Raw genomic sequence first — 16,535 nt, forward strand, 5'->3', positions numbered from 1 at the left:
CCGGCGGCCTCAAAACGGTCGTTTCCACCGCCTTCACAGTCGTTTCGACCTACCTGTTGTTTCCCTCTGATAACGTTCACTCACCATTATTGGATACCTTGCCTGTAGCTCGATAGCGTTGGCACAGTGCATGCGGAGGGCATTGTGATTTCACCAACTTATATTCGTCTCATTAAGATGGGCAATATTCGGAACACCGAGAGACTGCAATGCAGAAACCCGGACAGGAAGCGGTTTGACATTCTCAGGTAGTCTTGTCCTACTTCGCTTTGACACTCCGAAAGTTATACAAGGTGTGCTTTGTCATTATTTTATCATAATCATGGACACATCGAGACCGAATACTCCAGCACGCTTTGGCATTTTCTTACGTCCAAGTCAAAGTATGTCTTGCGCGACATCGCTGGAAGCTCAGTCTAATGGTTAAACCCGAGATCCCTGCGAAGCGGAGAACTGACCAAAGCCCTGCTTCTGCAATTGCAAGATTTGCAAGGCCGCCTAGTCGCCTCATTCAAACTAGGTCCAGCGTTTCATTTTGCTGGCTGGAAAAAAGGTTGATCTGTTGGTGGCGTTATTACTAGTACCTGATACTTCATATGTACGATCAGCATCACTTGACGACTGCTGACCATGTCGGGCTTCTTTTAGGGCTAAAACTCTAGGCACTAACTTTGTAGGTCGAGTCAGAATTATCTGCAGCTGCGCCGCAAATCCGCACAGACATTTTACTCCGTGCTAGAGTAAGGCCTGGTCGTTGTTGTCCAGCGCATCAAATACTAGACTGCCTTAGGGATAGGGAAAGAAAAAGAAAAGTCAGACGCCAGAACAGTGCCTTTGTTAGGTACATCCGAATTTTCCGTGGCCATCTGGTCTCATTTGTTGCCATTGACTTGTGATTCAACTATCAAGCGTGGATATGTCCATGCGACGCCATCACTTTTACTAATAATTTCTAGACGAAGCGGCCACTAGAGTTGAATCGGAGCATGCATGTGTCAATAGAGAAGATTTCTTTCTGATCTATGACTCCGTGGACTAGTTGGAGATCGCAGTGAGAACTACAATCCAAAGATTGATACAAGCTGGAGATCTCTTGGAATGTCACTAGTTATTCCACAAGCTCAATAACTAAGGCATTTTTATCCTTCCTAAAAACGTAAGCACAAAAAACAAGACAATGTCATCGGAATGGCAATCATTGAAAATGTCCTCGATATGTACTGCCAGCGATCTGAACCAACAATTGGTCATACGGCCTCATGGTCATCCGGCCCCACACAAGCTACGGTATCACCTATCGCCCTATCCTAACTTTTTTCTCCGCCATCAATTTTTTTTCTTTTCTTTTTTTGGTGTTGATTGAACCTCAATATACCAGAGAATTTTATCCTTTTAGGCAATATTTAACAATAGCCTGGACTACCAGCGTCATTCTTTGCCAGTCACTCGCCAAGCAGACGTCTTCGATCGCGGGGAAGAAAACTAACCCACCATCCTATTGATCTATATACGTACATACATACATCGTGCATCAATAGGGACACACACCTATTGTCCGAACCCCTCTATCTCTATTGTCGTATTATCGAGCCAAGGATACATACATACATCATTATCTAGACCCGTTACGCGTCCAACAAATCTTCTCACATGCACACCCTCAAAGCCACTGCTGCATCGTCGTCCTTGTCACTACCTCCGGGTACGTACATATACGCAATTGCAGCAACAGCCCCTTTTTCTTCCGGCACACAGCAGCAGCAGTTTGCTGCCATATCATCCGATGATTCATTACGGCTGTTTGATGGTCACTCCCTGCAGCCTACTGCCATAGTAGCTGCAAAGGCTCATGATGGTGTCACTGTATTGAAGGAGTACTATGGCGACAATGGTGCCGCAGGGGCTTTATTGGCTACTGCTGGGAGAGATGGTGCTGTTAGGTTGTGGGATGCGCGCGCCGGGCCGTCTCAAAGGGCGAGTGTGGACATGAGAGTTGGTATGTACTTTTCTATCGATTGTCTTTATTGGTTATGTAACGTAGTCCTAAGACATGTACAGAGAAGAATATTCCGATATTGTCGCTGGCATGTGAACCCGGATCACATACTGTCGTTGCTGGTACGGAGCTGGAAGCTTATCAGGCCAGTGTTGCTTTATGGTTGGTGGCTACATCTTGCCATCTAGAAGTCTTGAGAGGGCATGTACTAATTTCTTGATTCAGGGATATCCGAGCTCCGGGAAATATACGACAACAGTATGTCGAAAGCCACAACGATGATGTGACAGAGGTGAACAGTCCCTTTGACATCCTACCAAAAATTATCTAACTCGTATAGCTACAATTCCACCCCGCACGCAAAAACGTCTTGCTGTCTGGCAGCACAGACGGCCTCGTCAACCTCTACGACATCAACATTCAAGACGAAGACGAAACGCTTCTTCAAGTTATCAATCACGGCTCCATCCACCATGCTGGATTTTTATCCGAGGATGCAGTCTATGCTCTTAGCCACGACGAGACGTTCTCAATCCATCCTATTACGAACCCTGACTCTGAGGAGGGTAATGATCCTAGTCCAATTCAGTTTGGAGATTTGAGGCCGAAGTTACAATGTGAGTATGTTGTGCAGGCTGTGGGGACGAATCAGGGGACTTATTTGGCTGCTGGGAACACGGCGTAAGTTTATACACTATCTTCCCATGAAAGAGACCAGCTCTAATCTTGTTGTGTGAACAGTGGGAAACGCCTCGATTTATTCCCTCTCACGGCCTCCCCGAAATGGGATTTTGACTACACCAATGTCTGGCGATTACCAGAAGCTCATGGTGAAGAGATTGTTCGAGCTGTTTATCTCGATGAGCAGGTATATCCCCTCATCTCACTCCCTGTCTCATTCTGGCTGGCAACTGGACCCTATCTAACTCTATGCTTCTACAATAGTCGAGAACAGTGTTCACTGGCGGCGAGGATGGCATAATCCGAGCGTGGAGACCAAACGAGTCTGAGAATAGTCATCATACAGAAGATGATGAGATGGAGGGACAAGAAGAGTCGTTATCAGACAGAGCGGCGGCTGCTCGGGCGAGGGATAAGAAGAAGTTTAAAGATGAGAAACGGTTTAGACCTTACTAAAGGGCAAATGAAGATAAAAATTCCTTTCAAAAATCCATCTGATAGTGTAAAAAAAGTAAACAGTCTTATCGTCCGATAAGCAGAGTCGGCACGTGATACAACCACGAAGTCGCAAAACGAACGATGAGATACGGTAGGCTTATCGCTTTCGTGGCAACGCTAAACAACCATAATTATTTTTTTTTTCTCTATCTCAGATCCTCAACAACGTCGACTGCAATCAGGCTTGGAAGCCTTGATATATACATTGATTCTTTTCAAAAACTTATCATATGACATATCGAAATATATAACAATGGCTTGAATCTTTTTTTTTGGAGCAATTATTTGATTTCTCATTCAATCTCTTACCACCTCGACAACCTGAACCCAACCTCCGGGCATCAAATCCCCAACCTCAAAACTTATAATCACAATCACAATGGACGCCCAAGCCTACCTAATGCGCCATGGCTGGTCTGGTCCCGGCAACCCTCTAAACCCCAACCGTCGACCCGGCCAACACGGCGGCCTAGGTCTAACGCGCCCTCTCCTCGTCTCGCGGCGCGAAAATAAAATCGGTATTGGGAAAACCTCCACAAAGGATCCTACGAATCAATGGTGGCTACGCGGGTTTGAGGAGGCGCTTAGGGGGGTGGGGAAGACTGCTGGGGATGAAGGGGGGTTGGCGAGGGAGGAGAATACATTGACGAGGAATGGGAGCCAGTTGTATAAGTTTTTTGTGAGGGGGGAGGTTATTCCTGGTACTTTGCTGGATAAGAAGAAGGAGGTTGTTGTGGAAGTTAAGGAGAACATGTCGCCGAACAATGAAGGGAAGAAAGACAAGAAGAGGAAACGAGACCGGGAAGAGGGTGATGTGAGCAAAAAGTTGAGAAAGGAGAAGAAAAAGAGCAAGAAGCAGAAAACGGATCGCTCCGAAAGCTCGACCCCCACAGACCAAGACTCGGACTCGCACAAAGTCAAGAAGAAGGAAAAGAAATCGAAAAAGGATAAAGCTGTCGACAGTGAGGTGCCGACTACAGACGAAGTTGGCAGTGCTCAGTCAACAGATTCGAAAGAACGAAAACGAAAGAAAAAGCGCGCTGAAGAAGATGATCAAGATTCTGATGTGGATAAGAAAGCAGAGAAGCAGAAGAAGAAAAAAGCTAGACGATCAGAAGACGATGAACAATCTACGCCTGACTCATCTGTGGAGGACTCGACTGTCGCAATACCAATCGAGATAGAGACCAAGAAGAAAAAATCGAAATCAAAGGACAAGAGAGATAAGAAGGACAGGAAGGACAAGAAAGATAAAGAGAAGAAGAAACGAAAAGATAATGCCAGCTAAGAGGGACCCAACCAATATAGATCGCCATCGAACATTTGACTGCATATATAGAGATATCCTAGCCATAGACTATTCTTTTTTTTAATATGAGTTATGCCTGGATATTTTCTACAGGCAATTTTCCGGGTTTACCAGACAACAACCACGGCCTCCTCTGCCAAAAATCATCCTTGATAATATCCACATGCTCAACGACGACCTGCGCTTTGCGTCGTAGTTTACGCATTTTCTCTTGTTGTGTTTTGGAGACTTCGGTAGTTGCTTGCGATTCTGGCACTTGTGTCGATGGTGCTGTCGTTGGGGGCTGATCCTCAAGTTGATACTGTCGATACACGACACTGCCCTTTTTGTAAATCTCATCCTCGTTGTTGTAGTTTATTCCGAAACGGCTGAATAGAATCTCGTTTTTGTCAGATGAGACAGTGCCCTTTTCATAGAGTTAGAGACATTCAAACACAGAGTGTATCGTGGGAAACATACAGACAACTCCTTCTCAGCCTCGACGTTACTCAATCCACCTTTCAAGACCAACGCCCAAAATGTTGTATTGTACAAGTTATTGATATGACCTGCCCATCACATTAGTAGTCTTCATCGAGGAATCTCTTGGATGGAATGGGACTCATACAATCAACCTGTCTCCAACTCATATAATCGCGTAATATTCTCGCATTCGGATACTGAACAGCCCGCCCATCGAAGGTCGGCAGATTCGATAACTCAAGAGGCTTATCGGGGAAGAAGGATGGCCATTGATGGACATATGAGGCTGTAAACGTTGATACTATTGTCGTTACGAGTTTTCTTTTCGTCCTGTCAGTATCCACGCATCTTTGATCCTGCGCGGGGATGCTTGAGTGCGGTACTTACGCGCTCCTCCTCTCAAATAAATCGCAATTAGGATGGAAGACAAAGCTATAATACCTTGTCAGCATATATAATAATTCTAAAGAGGGGTGCGACACACCTATACTCATCACTAACACCATATGCAATAATCAAATCAGGCAAATCCTTCATAACAGCCACAGCAGCAGCATTCATAAGATCCAATGCGCGACGATCATTCGGTTTCTCGAATTTGTATTTATCTGACAGTCTGTCCGCAAAATCAGTACCTTGAGTCAGGAATTTCTTGGTTGTTGTGCAGACGCACTTATGGAATCCTCGACCATCTATGCGGACGACAATCCATGTCTCGCGGATGAGATTATCGGGTTGTTCGAATAGTCTGACGTATTCAAATCTGTTTTTTGGATGTGAGATTGTTTGTATGCAGGTGTTTCTTGCGTTTTGACGTACTTTGAGTTGGCCATTGTGTTGTGGTAATTGCTTTTATATGTATCACAGCTTCCCCGCACAAATGTTTTTTTTGCTTGACCACCCAAAGGTGTATTGTAGTTTCCGATCAATTAATGAATCTGTGTAGATTGTGTATTGTGGCTAGAACACAGGGATCTGGGACTGCTGAGATACAGGAATATCCTTGAATGTGCTGAAATTCAATGCTCTGTTTGTCGGCCAAATACTTGAGTCACGATTTTTCTTGGTTCATTGCGGGTCAGATTCAACTCGATACCTACTGATGCACAACACCTGAACGTAGGGCAAGTAATACTCTGCTATTATGTACGGACTGAGTTTAGATCACTTAGATTAACAATCGAATATAGTTATTATTGTCTTATATATAAGAATATTTACTCCTCGACTATCTCTTCATCCCCCGTCTCGCTCGCTTTCTCGCTGGCCTCTACGGACTGCTTGTCCTTCTTGGGTTTCCTGCTGAAAAAGCCTCGACTGCTTCGAATACTTGACTTATCTGCAGACGGGGTATTGGAGATGACACTCTCCACACTCTTGCCTAGTTGCGCTTCATCCTCCTCCTCAGCATCGCCCTGAGAAGATTCATATTTCTTGGAGAATATGCCCCCACGGTCCTTCCATGATAGATTGAACTTGCTGGAGCTACCTTTGCGAGTTATCTTCTGAATGAAAGACTCCTTCGTTCCAAAGGTATCAGAAGGACTGCTAGACGGGACCAGGTCCAGTGACTCTAAAGATTCAGCAGCGCCAGAAAGAGTGTGTGAGTCCTTGGAACGGCTAGATGTAGGAGGCGATTCATCTTCTGGACGAAAGTCGAATTCCTCTGACCTCGACGCAAATTCCCTGTACACAAAGCCCCCCTTGTCTTTTTCGGATTTCTTGAACAAAGTCTTGAAAGTCGGCGCAGCAGGGTTCAGCTTCGGAGTTCCGGGCCGATGAGACGAGGAAGGCCTGGTACCAATTGGAGCCTGAAGCGGTCGATGCTTGTCGTGTGGCGTTTGCAAAAAGTCCGGTTCTCCAGGAGACATTCCAAGAGGTAGATGGCTAGAGGAACCATACTGGATCGATGGCCGTCGAGACGGAGCACGCGACCACGTCGAGGGAGACGCCCAATCAAAAGTCGCCAGAGAGCCTCTGTTGTGATCACTAGATGGCCAACCGAACGGCTCAGTTGAAGGATGTGGAAGTTGTTTGTCAAAGGAGAATGTAGATGACGGCCGAGGTGACAAAGAGCTTCGTCGAATAGGACCTAGGATAGACGAAGGATCGATAGGGTCGTGCCTTGGGCTGAATTGGTTATATCCTTGATCCACCTTGATCACATCGGTGGAGCTGTTCTTTCCTGCAGAAAAGATATTGGCGAATGCGCCTCTCTTGGATGGAGTATGGTCCGAGGAGCTATCAGCCGTAACATGAGTGGCACTGCTTCGAGGGAAGTAAGACATTGGGTTTGCCCAGTTAGTAGCATGGGTGAGACGACGACGACGTGCCCCGATCGGGTCAATTTCATCATAGTTCCGTGGAAACGAACGACTTTGTCCAGGCTTTAGACTTCCGAGCATTGGGCCGTCAACCATGGTCTTCCCGCGTTGCCTATGAAAGTTGAACAATCCAGAAAGTCGGCGAGACGCAGATTGTACGTTAGACGCATCGCCCGGTGACATTCTCTCGCTCGTCGGGATAGTTAGGTCGAGATCTCTCAAGCTATCATGAGGACTTGCAAAGAATCTAGAAGACATAGAATCTGACGGAACTGGAGAAGGTGACCGAGGTTGCTGATCGAGAGAAGGACCCGCTACTCCATCATCATCGGGAATAGTTGGTTCAACAATGCGTTCGGGTAGCTCAGGAGATTCCTCATCGCCGAGTAGATCAGATGGCAATAGCGCATCAGCACGAGGACTCATGGGAGGCAACGATGTGTCGGATTCTGTGGGAAGAGCCTCGCCTCTATCCGCAAGGCCGGCTAATGTCATCCCATTGTTGATATTGAAAAAAGTAGTAGTGGGAGGAAAAGTGGGAGAGTTGCTCGCTGGGTTGTAGGTTGTGCTTCGCGAGAATGCAGTTTCCACTTGCGGAAATGGTATGGGCGAAGAAACGTTGCTCGTCAACGAACCACGGTGTCGAGACCTGTGCATAGAAGACTGGGACATGTCAAGGTCGAGCGTCTGCAATGCCGCAAAAGGACCTGTACCATTGACCCTTTGGTCAGTCAACCACTTCAGACGTTCCTGAGCCTCTTGATATTGCTGCTGGGCTTGTACGTGGAGATTGACAAGTGTAGCGTATCTGGTGTGGAGATGGTTGAGACGGTTCTCCCACTGGCGAGCCTTTTCAATATCAATACGGTCGAGTTCCTTGCCATCTTCATTGTCGCCTCCCTCGAGTCTCTGCCTCTCATCTTCCAGCTTCTTGATGCGGCCGCCCTTCTCTTGAATTTCATCGTCAATGTCCTTCATAATGGTTTGTTCAGCGGCAATCTTCTCTCGCATTTCGTTGGCCTGTTTCGTAGCATCCTGCTCAATTTTTTCTTTCTCCTCTTGCGCCCGTGCTAAGTCCTTGTTGATCTGCGCAATTTGCTCCTGCCAACGAACCATATCGTCCTTTCGCTTTTTTCGCTCCGCCTCCTTTTGCTGGAGTAACCTTTCTCGTTTAGACTTTTCACTTTGAACGGTACGATTGACGCTTTCTAACTTGTTGACGTGTTTTTTTAGGTCACCGCTGGCCTCATCTTTCTCTTTCACGCGTTGTTTGAGTTCGTCGCGTTGTTTCTCCAGCTCCTTTAGAATCGCATTGTGTTCGTCATCTTCCTCGGCAAGCTGTTTATCCATATTTTCATGTTCCTGCTGAAGACTTTTCAGACGCTCGGCAAGACGTTCTAGGGTTCCGCTGTGATCATCGCTGGCGGAGGCTCGATGAGAGTCCTCATCAAGCAAGGTTGTTGTTGATGATTTCTTCCCTCCAGTACGCTTGCTCTGAGAATAACTGGAACTATGTTCTCTCGCCATAATCGGGGCTGATGGGGCGGAAAGCGCAAGTGTCGAGCGTGGTACCGATGCATGAATCGTGGGACCTTCAACGTTTCCATCCTGCTGAGTCTGCGATAAAGGTAAAGGCTTCGTACGAACATGAAGGACGGCGCCAGCGGTTTGAAAATTGGCGGCGCTCACGGCGAAAACGCATATGTGATATATATGACCGGGAATCAGATTTCCAATTATGACTGCAGTCTCCGCTCGCTTGGTCTCGCCCACTAAACATTGTTAGATCTGATTTTGCACTGACTTGACCGGAAGTTCTGCACCTTTTGCATTATTGACCTGAATGATATGTTTACTGACTGAATGGTGAAAGTCGGGATGTTTCCAGGCGATGTATATTTCCCGCGCCGAGATTTCCTCTAGGGTAACCTCGGGCGAGGGAGGAATATCCAAACCGAGTTTGTTGACAAGGATTTCGTTTGGAGTTTGACAAACTTGCCATGCGCGGTATAAGAGCCTGAAATAGGTCTTGTTAGCGGATATCAGTATGAAATACAATTGCACTCACCAAACCAGGGCCCACAGGATGGCGCCCGCGAGGAAGAGAGCCATTACGCCTCGAACCCTCACTCGAGGAACCACACTCGGATATGCATCAAAGGACCAGTACAACGGCTCGTACATCCCCACGTTGTATTCCATCCGCCGATAAAGAGGACGGCAGTCAGCAAAGCGGGCGGTCAATGGGGATGGAAAAGAACAGATGACCACGCAGGATAGAGAGAGAACAGAGGAAGAGGAAAATTGGAAGGAAGGTTCGGCCGTGGCTGTTTTAGGAATGGCAGCTACAATCTGTTTGAGCGGGTTAGCGCCTTGGCGTCTCCGATGAATGCATCACGTGATGATCTGCGTTTAGCTTATTTTGTTTCTTGTTCATCTCTTCCATTAACGTAGTTAACTAGTTAACTACGTACTTGTTGAGAGTGTTTGATCTGGGTGCTCTGATAATTGATCTATCTGGATAACCAACTATGCATGCTTAAGGATACTATTTTTGCGCCAATGTCCCGTCTGCTGGGTCGAGGCAAAAGAGATGGACCTGGTTCGGTCCATCAATGAACCGAGGGCCCTTGTTTCATCTGAACACATATTTAGAGTCACGCCCGGTGCAGTTGGCGAGAACTAGGTTGTATAATTTCTACGTATCGTTTTCTACCCAGTACTCATTCACCTTACTTCAATTCGTTTGTCCGCCGTTCAAATCTAGACAACTATGCCGTCCACAAATCAAGGCCCCCGTCGGGTTGGTCAATGGATTTACCTTCGACCAGAATGCATCGAAGAGTACAAAAAGTGCCATGCAGAAGTCTGGCCAGCAGTGCTAGAACAAATCAAAGACTCCGACATCAAAGACTGTACTTTACCTCTCTGGTTTTCTTGTCACGTTGCATAATCTTTCTGACAGCTCAGACTCAATCTACTTGACCCTTTCACCCCGTCCCACGCTTTTCGCGAGCTTCAAATACGTCGGCAGTGCATTTGACAAGGACATGGAGCGTATGGCAGCCAACCCTACAGTCCAGGAATGGTGGCAAATGACAGATAGAATGCAGGAATCGCCTGTCGAGGGAGCAGTTGGAAGCGCCAGTGGGCCGGGATGGTGGGGGCAGACCGAGGAAGTGTTTTATATGGAGTAGATGATCTCCATTAAGCCTTTGGAGCAGTTCTCATATTTTCATCTCCCCTTCCCCAACATCGCCAGTTCCGGGTATAGCGGATAGATCGATTGATCAATACACATAAACTTCACCAAACAAAGAAGTCAAGTCCGTTACTCGGTGCCGGGTCTTTAAATTATGAAACGATATCGGCGATCGAAACCTGGGTAAAATATCCCAATAATAAAGATCAACGCATTCATGCTGCACGTGGTGCCTGGTTACAATGCGAGTCAGGTGATAGGAGAAAAGAGGGAAAACTAGGTGACCGTGGTCAGCTGGGCGCAGCATTTCCATCATAGCGTGTCGTATTCGTCATTAGCGCATATTATTTGGCTGATAATTTAGTAAACTGCCGCTGCATACGACTATACGTAGTTCATGTTTGTCGAGCAACAAGAATTGTCGATGGTTGGGGAGACACCCGATGCGGGCCGGTGATGCTGGTGGGTGCCAAGGCTGTTTAGTTGAAGAAGCGTTGAGAATCCAACACTCTCTCCTCCTCTTTCATCTCTACTCATCTACTCATAGTACTCCATCTTTGCAATTGCCGTCACCCAACTCACTCACTCTTTGTTGACTGTGACTCGTTCGTATTGTTTCTCTCGTTTGTCGTTCTCAGGCCCTTGTCCTTCGTTTCGGTCTTGGCTGTGCCTACCATGAGATAAGATCAACCCGACCCACGCTTTTCACATGACAATTTAATATATCCATCGACCAATTCGACCCTGGTTCACATGCCTTGCCCGAGTCTTCCCAGCTGCATATCTTAGTCCGACATTGAAGAGATTTCGTTAGACCAGCGTTTTTATATCGTTATATATTACATCTCGAGTCGATATCGCACTGCCTACCAAGTCGCTGGGATCATACTGCCGGAATGCAGTACGTGCGAAGCTTGAGCGGCCCGGTTTCCAAAACCTGGAATTCAATCAATCCTGCCACTCTGAGCGGGGCTATTGATGTTATAGTCATCGAACATGAGGATGGTGTGATCCCCTTTGCGTCACAAACATACAAGGAAACCCGCCGATTCTAACTCTTACGCAGGAAGCCTTGCTTGTTCGCCCTTCCACGTCAGATTCGGCAAATTCTCGTTGCTTCGCCCCTCCGAAAAGAAAGTCGAGTTTAGAGTCAATGGAGTCAAGCAAGATTATTCTATGAAATTGGGTGATGGAGGAGAGGCCTTCTTTGTCTTCGAAACGACCGACAATGTGCCTGCGGCACTCCAGACCTCTCCAATAGTTTCGCCCGCCAGCAGTCCAGCGACCTCTGTCAATGAACTGCCTTCTCTTCAAGACCCCCCTGACCTGGATTTGGACGGTGCCAATACCTCGAAGGTTGAGTCGACAGATCCAGTTGGCATTCCAATTCCAAATCACCGCTTTGGAAGTCACAATCTCGGTATGTAAAGAGCGTTGCTGTTACGAAATGGCATACTAACACATAGAAGGAAATTTGACGCCGTTATCACAATCACCCAGTGACTCCGCGATATCGCGAAATCGTCTCGACTCATTCGATGAGCACACCCTCGTGCCGAAGCTGGATCGTTCGGCTTCTGATGGCATCCTACCACCAGAGAGCGAAGCCCTAGGGAGCGAACCGTCCAGTCCTGCCAGTTTGCTTCACGCGGTGACTCGAGCTACTAATCAGGATCGCCTTTCGACAAGCCCTCCGCCTCTCTCACCCAGCGAGGCTATTTCGCGCGCGAAAGCCCTGTCGAAGAAACTGTCAGGCTCCAATATTCCTTCACAAGTAACCGAAACCGGCGATCTCATGTTGGACATGACCGGATACAAGAGTAGTGAGGAAGATGCGCTTCGTGCGGAAGTTGTTGCACGTAAGATTCTTTCCGAAGAATTGGAGGGTAACTATGACATTGGGGCTTTGATTGGCGCAGACGACCATGGCAACCTCTGGATCTACAGTAGTGAGGAGGCAAAAGCTGCCGCTGACCGTCGCGCTACGTTGAGCTCGCTTAAATCACATCCTGTGCCGTACAGTGATGATGCTATCTCAGACCCAGGCTATCACAGTGATGGAGAACCAAACACTCTACAGACTCAGATACAGACTCGTCATCAACGTGCTCAATCTGATGTTCAGCCTGGCTTCCCCACTCCACCTCAAACTCCGCCGCAAGATGCGAGCGTTGGAGATCCTAATCGGAACTATGCGAAAACGTTGAGATTGACCAGTGATCAACTAAAAGCTCTCAATCTCAAAGCTGGAGCCAACCCCGTTTCGTTCACAGTCAATAAGGCTACATGCCCAGCTACCATGTACCTTTGGTCTTACAAGGTTCCTATCGTGATATCTGATATTGATGGCACAATCACAAAGTCGGATGTCTTAGGCCACGTCTTGAACATGATTGGACGTGATTGGACACATCAAGGTGTCGCAAAGCTCTTCACGGATATTGTGAGCAACGGATATAACATCATGTATCTGACAAGTCGCTCTACCGGACAAGCAGACTTGACCCGAACATATCTCAAGGGAGTCTTGCAAGAAGGATACAGACTACCACCAGGCCCAGTCATCATGAGCCCGGATAGGACCATTGCGGCATTGCGACGCGAGGTTTATTTGCGAAAGCCCGAGGTTTTCAAGATGGCTTGTCTGCGTGATATCCTGAATCTCTTCCCGCCAAATCATAATCCCTTTTATGCTGGTTTCGGTAATCGTTTGACGGATGCCTTGAGCTATCGATCTGTTAACATTCCCTCGTCACGCATCTTTACGATCAATTCTAATGCTGAGGTCTCTTTGGACCTGCTGAGTCTGAACAAGTACAAGAGCAGCTATGTGACAATGAGAGAGCTCGTCGACCACTTCTTCCCTCCAATCAGTCTACTTGTCCAAGGAGGTGGCGAGGAATTCACGGACTTCACCTATTGGCGAGAGCCTGCCGACTTGGATGATTTCTCAGTCACTGACAGCGAGGAAGAAGAGGAGGAACGTGATCTCGAAAGCGAACACGATTATAGTGATGACGATACCAGCGACCTTGACGAGGATGAACAAATCGAGGAAATGGGTGATAGTTTCATCTCTCGCGACTCTCTCGAGGAAAACGAACTGGCCGGTTCTATGGTCGATTCTGTCCTTGAGGATGAAGAGACCTCCGATGAGGAGTTATCAGAAGCCGATGATGGTCTCCCCGACATAGGCGGAGTGTCCTTGCATGGGCCGCGTCATTGAATGATTTCCACAACAAAGAAGAAGAAGAAGAAGAAGAAGTTGATACATGCGGTCTATACGACCGATATTGCTCCATACCCAGTGACTTTTATTTTCTCTATCATTTCTTTTCGGCGTTTGTACAAAAGGAGCCTTTGTTTCTTGTTTCGAATCGTTTGTACAGTAAACGCATTAGCGGCCGGAGTTTCAAGTGATGGATTGACTGTGCTGGTAAGCCGTCGCGTATCGTTGGGTTTATAGGTATTGTTAGTATATGAATTGCATAATAAATATATATAATGAGTTTGTTATCTCTAAGTTATATGAGTTTCTTCCTGATTCAAGTAACTAGCTGTTTTGGATATACGATACCTCAGGCACTAAGTTGCGGAAATAGTCAGCCCAAAGAGGACTAGCGGGATGCGGGCAAGATCCGGATTCTGATAATTGCAACTTGCGACTCTTAAGAAACTCAAGTTTCAATAATAATTGCTTAAATCAACCTCGCAACAATAGAGTAGATTCCGCTCCTGGCATCTCAGCTGTGGTGCTTATATTTCTATCTGAAGGAAGCTTTACAACCTCACAGATACGTCCTTGTCTCTCAACAAACTCTCACTGTGCCGAGCTGGAATAAGCACCATCATGCTGTCTGATTGAAGACCAACTTATATCCTGCACTTGAGTTCAATCTCGGTTTGACCCGAGTAACCTTCGCTTCAACAAATACAAAGAAAGGGAAGCAATTCAAAATGTCATCCCCTAGACCAGCTCAAGCAGCTGGATCAACTCAACCTCTAACCCCCCCCGACGACCCATCCTCAACCACCAACCCAACCACTTCATCACAAAACGCCGCACCCGAGTCCAGCATCCCATCTGTCCCCTCAACTTCTCTGAATGACAATGGGAAATATCGACGACCACGCGATGCGCGCCTCATACACATGCTTCTCGCCTCTCTCGGCGTAACCGCATACCAAGAACGAGTCCCCTTACAACTCCTCGACTTCGCATACCGCTACACATCATCTACGCTCCAAGACGCCGTCCATCTCGCCATGGAAGGGTACGCAGGCGTCCCCACGGGCCCCGGCGAAACGAGCGTATCAACCGGCAGTGGACGAGGGGTCGTTGAGTTGAATACGATCACACTCCAAGCGTTACGACTGAGCATTGCGTCTCGATTACATTACCAGTTTCAGCCTGGTCTCCCAAAGGAGTTTTTGATAGATGTTGCCACTGAACGGAACAGAATCGCGCTCCCCGGTGTTGCGCGCGGCGGAGAGACGGCTGCAAAAAGTTCATTTTCGAATGTGTCCATGGGTGGAATGAGGCTTCCGCCTGAGCGGTTTTGCCAAACGGGCACAGGGTGGAATTTGAAGGAGGAATGGGAGAGTGAAGGGGAAGAAGATGTGGAGGAATTGGAGCTAACGGCGGTGGTACCGGGAGCCATGCAGAATGAGAAGGATGCTGAGGCGGATGAAGATGGTATGGAAGATGATGACGAAGATGGGAAGATGGAGGATATTTTTGGGGAGGATGTTAATATGAAAGAGGGCGATGAAGATGAGAATATGGAGGATGCTTAGTCTTCTGTCTTCACTGTATTTGGAGTTCGGGCTCGTGAAATTTGGCGTTGCTGGTATCATTATTGGGGAGGCGTTGGATATCTTTTTTTATCAAGCTTGTAAGACTTCGTATCTAGCCATGATTATCTAGATACAATATGAACTGGATATGAGGTACCTCCTAGAGCGCGGTAGGTACATTGAATTCAATCAGAAAATGTATCAATGGTATATATATCTACAAAATAATGTACATTTTTGTTCCAACACATCAGAATTGAGATTTCCAAGTAACAAGAACAGGGACATGCCGCAAAATCCAAAACCAAGACGCCATTCAAGATGCATAGGCCATTACCACAACAGCCATATTTCTCGTCTTCAGAGGGACGAGAATCTACCTATTCTTCTCCTGATCTCCCTTCATCATCTTAATAACTTCCGCCCTTCTCTTCTCAACAGCTGCGTCTGCCTCTTCCCTTTCCCGTCTTCGCGCCTCTCTCCCCGCAAACCATTCTTCGCGGGCCCGATCTAATTCTTCAGGTTTCGCATGCTCTAACATGCACGAATTCATGGCGAGGCGTTGTTCGCGACATACCCAGGTTGTGGTGAATGTTCGGCCGCGGGCACATTCTGCGAATGCTATCATCACCAAAAGATAAGAATTAGTAATCTGCTTCTCTCTTTAGGAGGATGGGGCAGTGTACGAAGGGAGTGAAAGGAAGGCTAACCTTTGATTTCGGGAGCGCAGTAGCCGCGCACTCGTTTGTAGTATAATTCTTTGACTTGTTGTTCTTGTGTTGCGGATAGTGGGAGTGGGTTGCGGATGTTGAAGTGTGGCTCTGACGGAGCTGATTGCGTTGAGGATGGGTTTGACATTTTGACGGAAATATTTCTATATCTGAGAGTTGGATCGTAGGTTAGGCCAGGGCGAAAAATCGGGAGCCAATTGGATTTGTTTGCTGTCGTGGAGGATCGGGGTTGAGGTTTTTGAGGCTATATCGTAAGCACATACATATTGCGTGACTCGACTCTTTTGTTGGACTTCCGTTCCCTTGTATTATCCTCTCAGTATATGAGCAGTCTCAAATTGACGAGTTTATCGTAATGCAAGTGTTCCCTTAGTAGCTAAGTTATTGCTTCAATTCAGGTACATAATCAGACAAGAGGACCAAGTGAGGTTATGTTAGAGAGCTTCTCAAGCTGACCGTCAGACGGCCTTTGGTTTGCTCGCCGCCTTTCCCACCCGCCGGCAGTAAAATTATCCATGCTTCTTTATCTTTTATC

The 16,535-nt window shown here is 47.1% G+C and overlaps 8 protein-coding genes across 8 annotated transcripts; 5 read left to right on the forward strand and 3 right to left on the reverse strand.

Moving 5' to 3' along the window:
- Positions 1-1,650: 1,650 nt before the first annotated feature.
- EYB26_006077 (uncharacterized protein) lies at positions 1,651-3,133 on the forward strand (the record flags this gene model as incomplete). Its single annotated transcript, XM_054265353.1, has 6 exons — positions 1,651-1,996; positions 2,059-2,158; positions 2,222-2,288; positions 2,337-2,677; positions 2,738-2,864; positions 2,942-3,133. 6 exons carry the CDS (start codon positions 1,651-1,653, stop codon positions 3,131-3,133), a joined length of 1,173 nt encoding a protein of 390 aa, XP_054121328.1.
- Positions 3,134-3,554: 421 nt separating this feature from the next.
- EYB26_006078 (uncharacterized protein) lies at positions 3,555-4,463 on the forward strand (the record flags this gene model as incomplete). Its single annotated transcript, XM_054265354.1, has 1 exon — positions 3,555-4,463. One exon carries the CDS (start codon positions 3,555-3,557, stop codon positions 4,461-4,463), a length of 909 nt encoding a protein of 302 aa, XP_054121329.1.
- Positions 4,464-4,554: 91 nt separating this feature from the next.
- Positions 4,555-5,779, reverse strand: EYB26_006079 (uncharacterized protein; the record flags this gene model as incomplete). Its single annotated transcript, XM_054265355.1, has 7 exons — positions 4,555-4,890; positions 4,944-5,032; positions 5,092-5,267; positions 5,334-5,378; positions 5,431-5,562; positions 5,620-5,709; positions 5,766-5,779. The coding sequence occupies 7 exons, from the start codon at positions 5,777-5,779 to the stop codon at positions 4,555-4,557; spliced, it is 882 nt and encodes a 293-aa protein (XP_054121330.1).
- A 384-nt stretch (positions 5,780-6,163) lies between these two features.
- EYB26_006080 (uncharacterized protein) lies at positions 6,164-9,382 on the reverse strand (the record flags this gene model as incomplete). The annotated part of the gene is made up of 3 exons (XM_054265356.1): positions 6,164-9,042; positions 9,094-9,287; positions 9,339-9,382. 3 exons carry the CDS (start codon positions 9,380-9,382, stop codon positions 6,164-6,166), a joined length of 3,117 nt encoding a protein of 1,038 aa, XP_054121331.1.
- Positions 9,383-10,043: 661 nt separating this feature from the next.
- On the forward strand, positions 10,044-10,467 carry EYB26_006081 (uncharacterized protein; the record flags this gene model as incomplete). The annotated part of the gene is made up of 2 exons (XM_054265357.1): positions 10,044-10,185; positions 10,241-10,467. 2 exons carry the CDS (start codon positions 10,044-10,046, stop codon positions 10,465-10,467), a joined length of 369 nt encoding a protein of 122 aa, XP_054121332.1.
- A 901-nt stretch (positions 10,468-11,368) lies between these two features.
- Positions 11,369-13,698, forward strand: EYB26_006082 (uncharacterized protein; the record flags this gene model as incomplete). Its single annotated transcript, XM_054265358.1, has 3 exons — positions 11,369-11,477; positions 11,539-11,892; positions 11,942-13,698. 3 exons carry the CDS (start codon positions 11,369-11,371, stop codon positions 13,696-13,698), a joined length of 2,220 nt encoding a protein of 739 aa, XP_054121333.1.
- A 731-nt stretch (positions 13,699-14,429) lies between these two features.
- On the forward strand, positions 14,430-15,269 carry EYB26_006083 (uncharacterized protein; the record flags this gene model as incomplete). The annotated part of the gene is made up of 1 exon (XM_054265359.1): positions 14,430-15,269. The coding sequence occupies one exon, from the start codon at positions 14,430-14,432 to the stop codon at positions 15,267-15,269; it is 840 nt and encodes a 279-aa protein (XP_054121334.1).
- Positions 15,270-15,645: 376 nt separating this feature from the next.
- Positions 15,646-16,127, reverse strand: EYB26_006084 (uncharacterized protein; the record flags this gene model as incomplete). Its single annotated transcript, XM_054265360.1, has 2 exons — positions 15,646-15,890; positions 15,980-16,127. 2 exons carry the CDS (start codon positions 16,125-16,127, stop codon positions 15,646-15,648), a joined length of 393 nt encoding a protein of 130 aa, XP_054121335.1.
- Between the last annotated feature and the right edge of the window lie 408 nt (positions 16,128-16,535).

Source organism: Talaromyces marneffei, chromosome 4 (genome assembly GCF_009556855.1).
Source record: "Talaromyces marneffei chromosome 4, complete sequence".
Lineage (NCBI taxonomy): Eukaryota > Fungi > Ascomycota > Eurotiomycetes > Eurotiales > Trichocomaceae > Talaromyces > Talaromyces marneffei.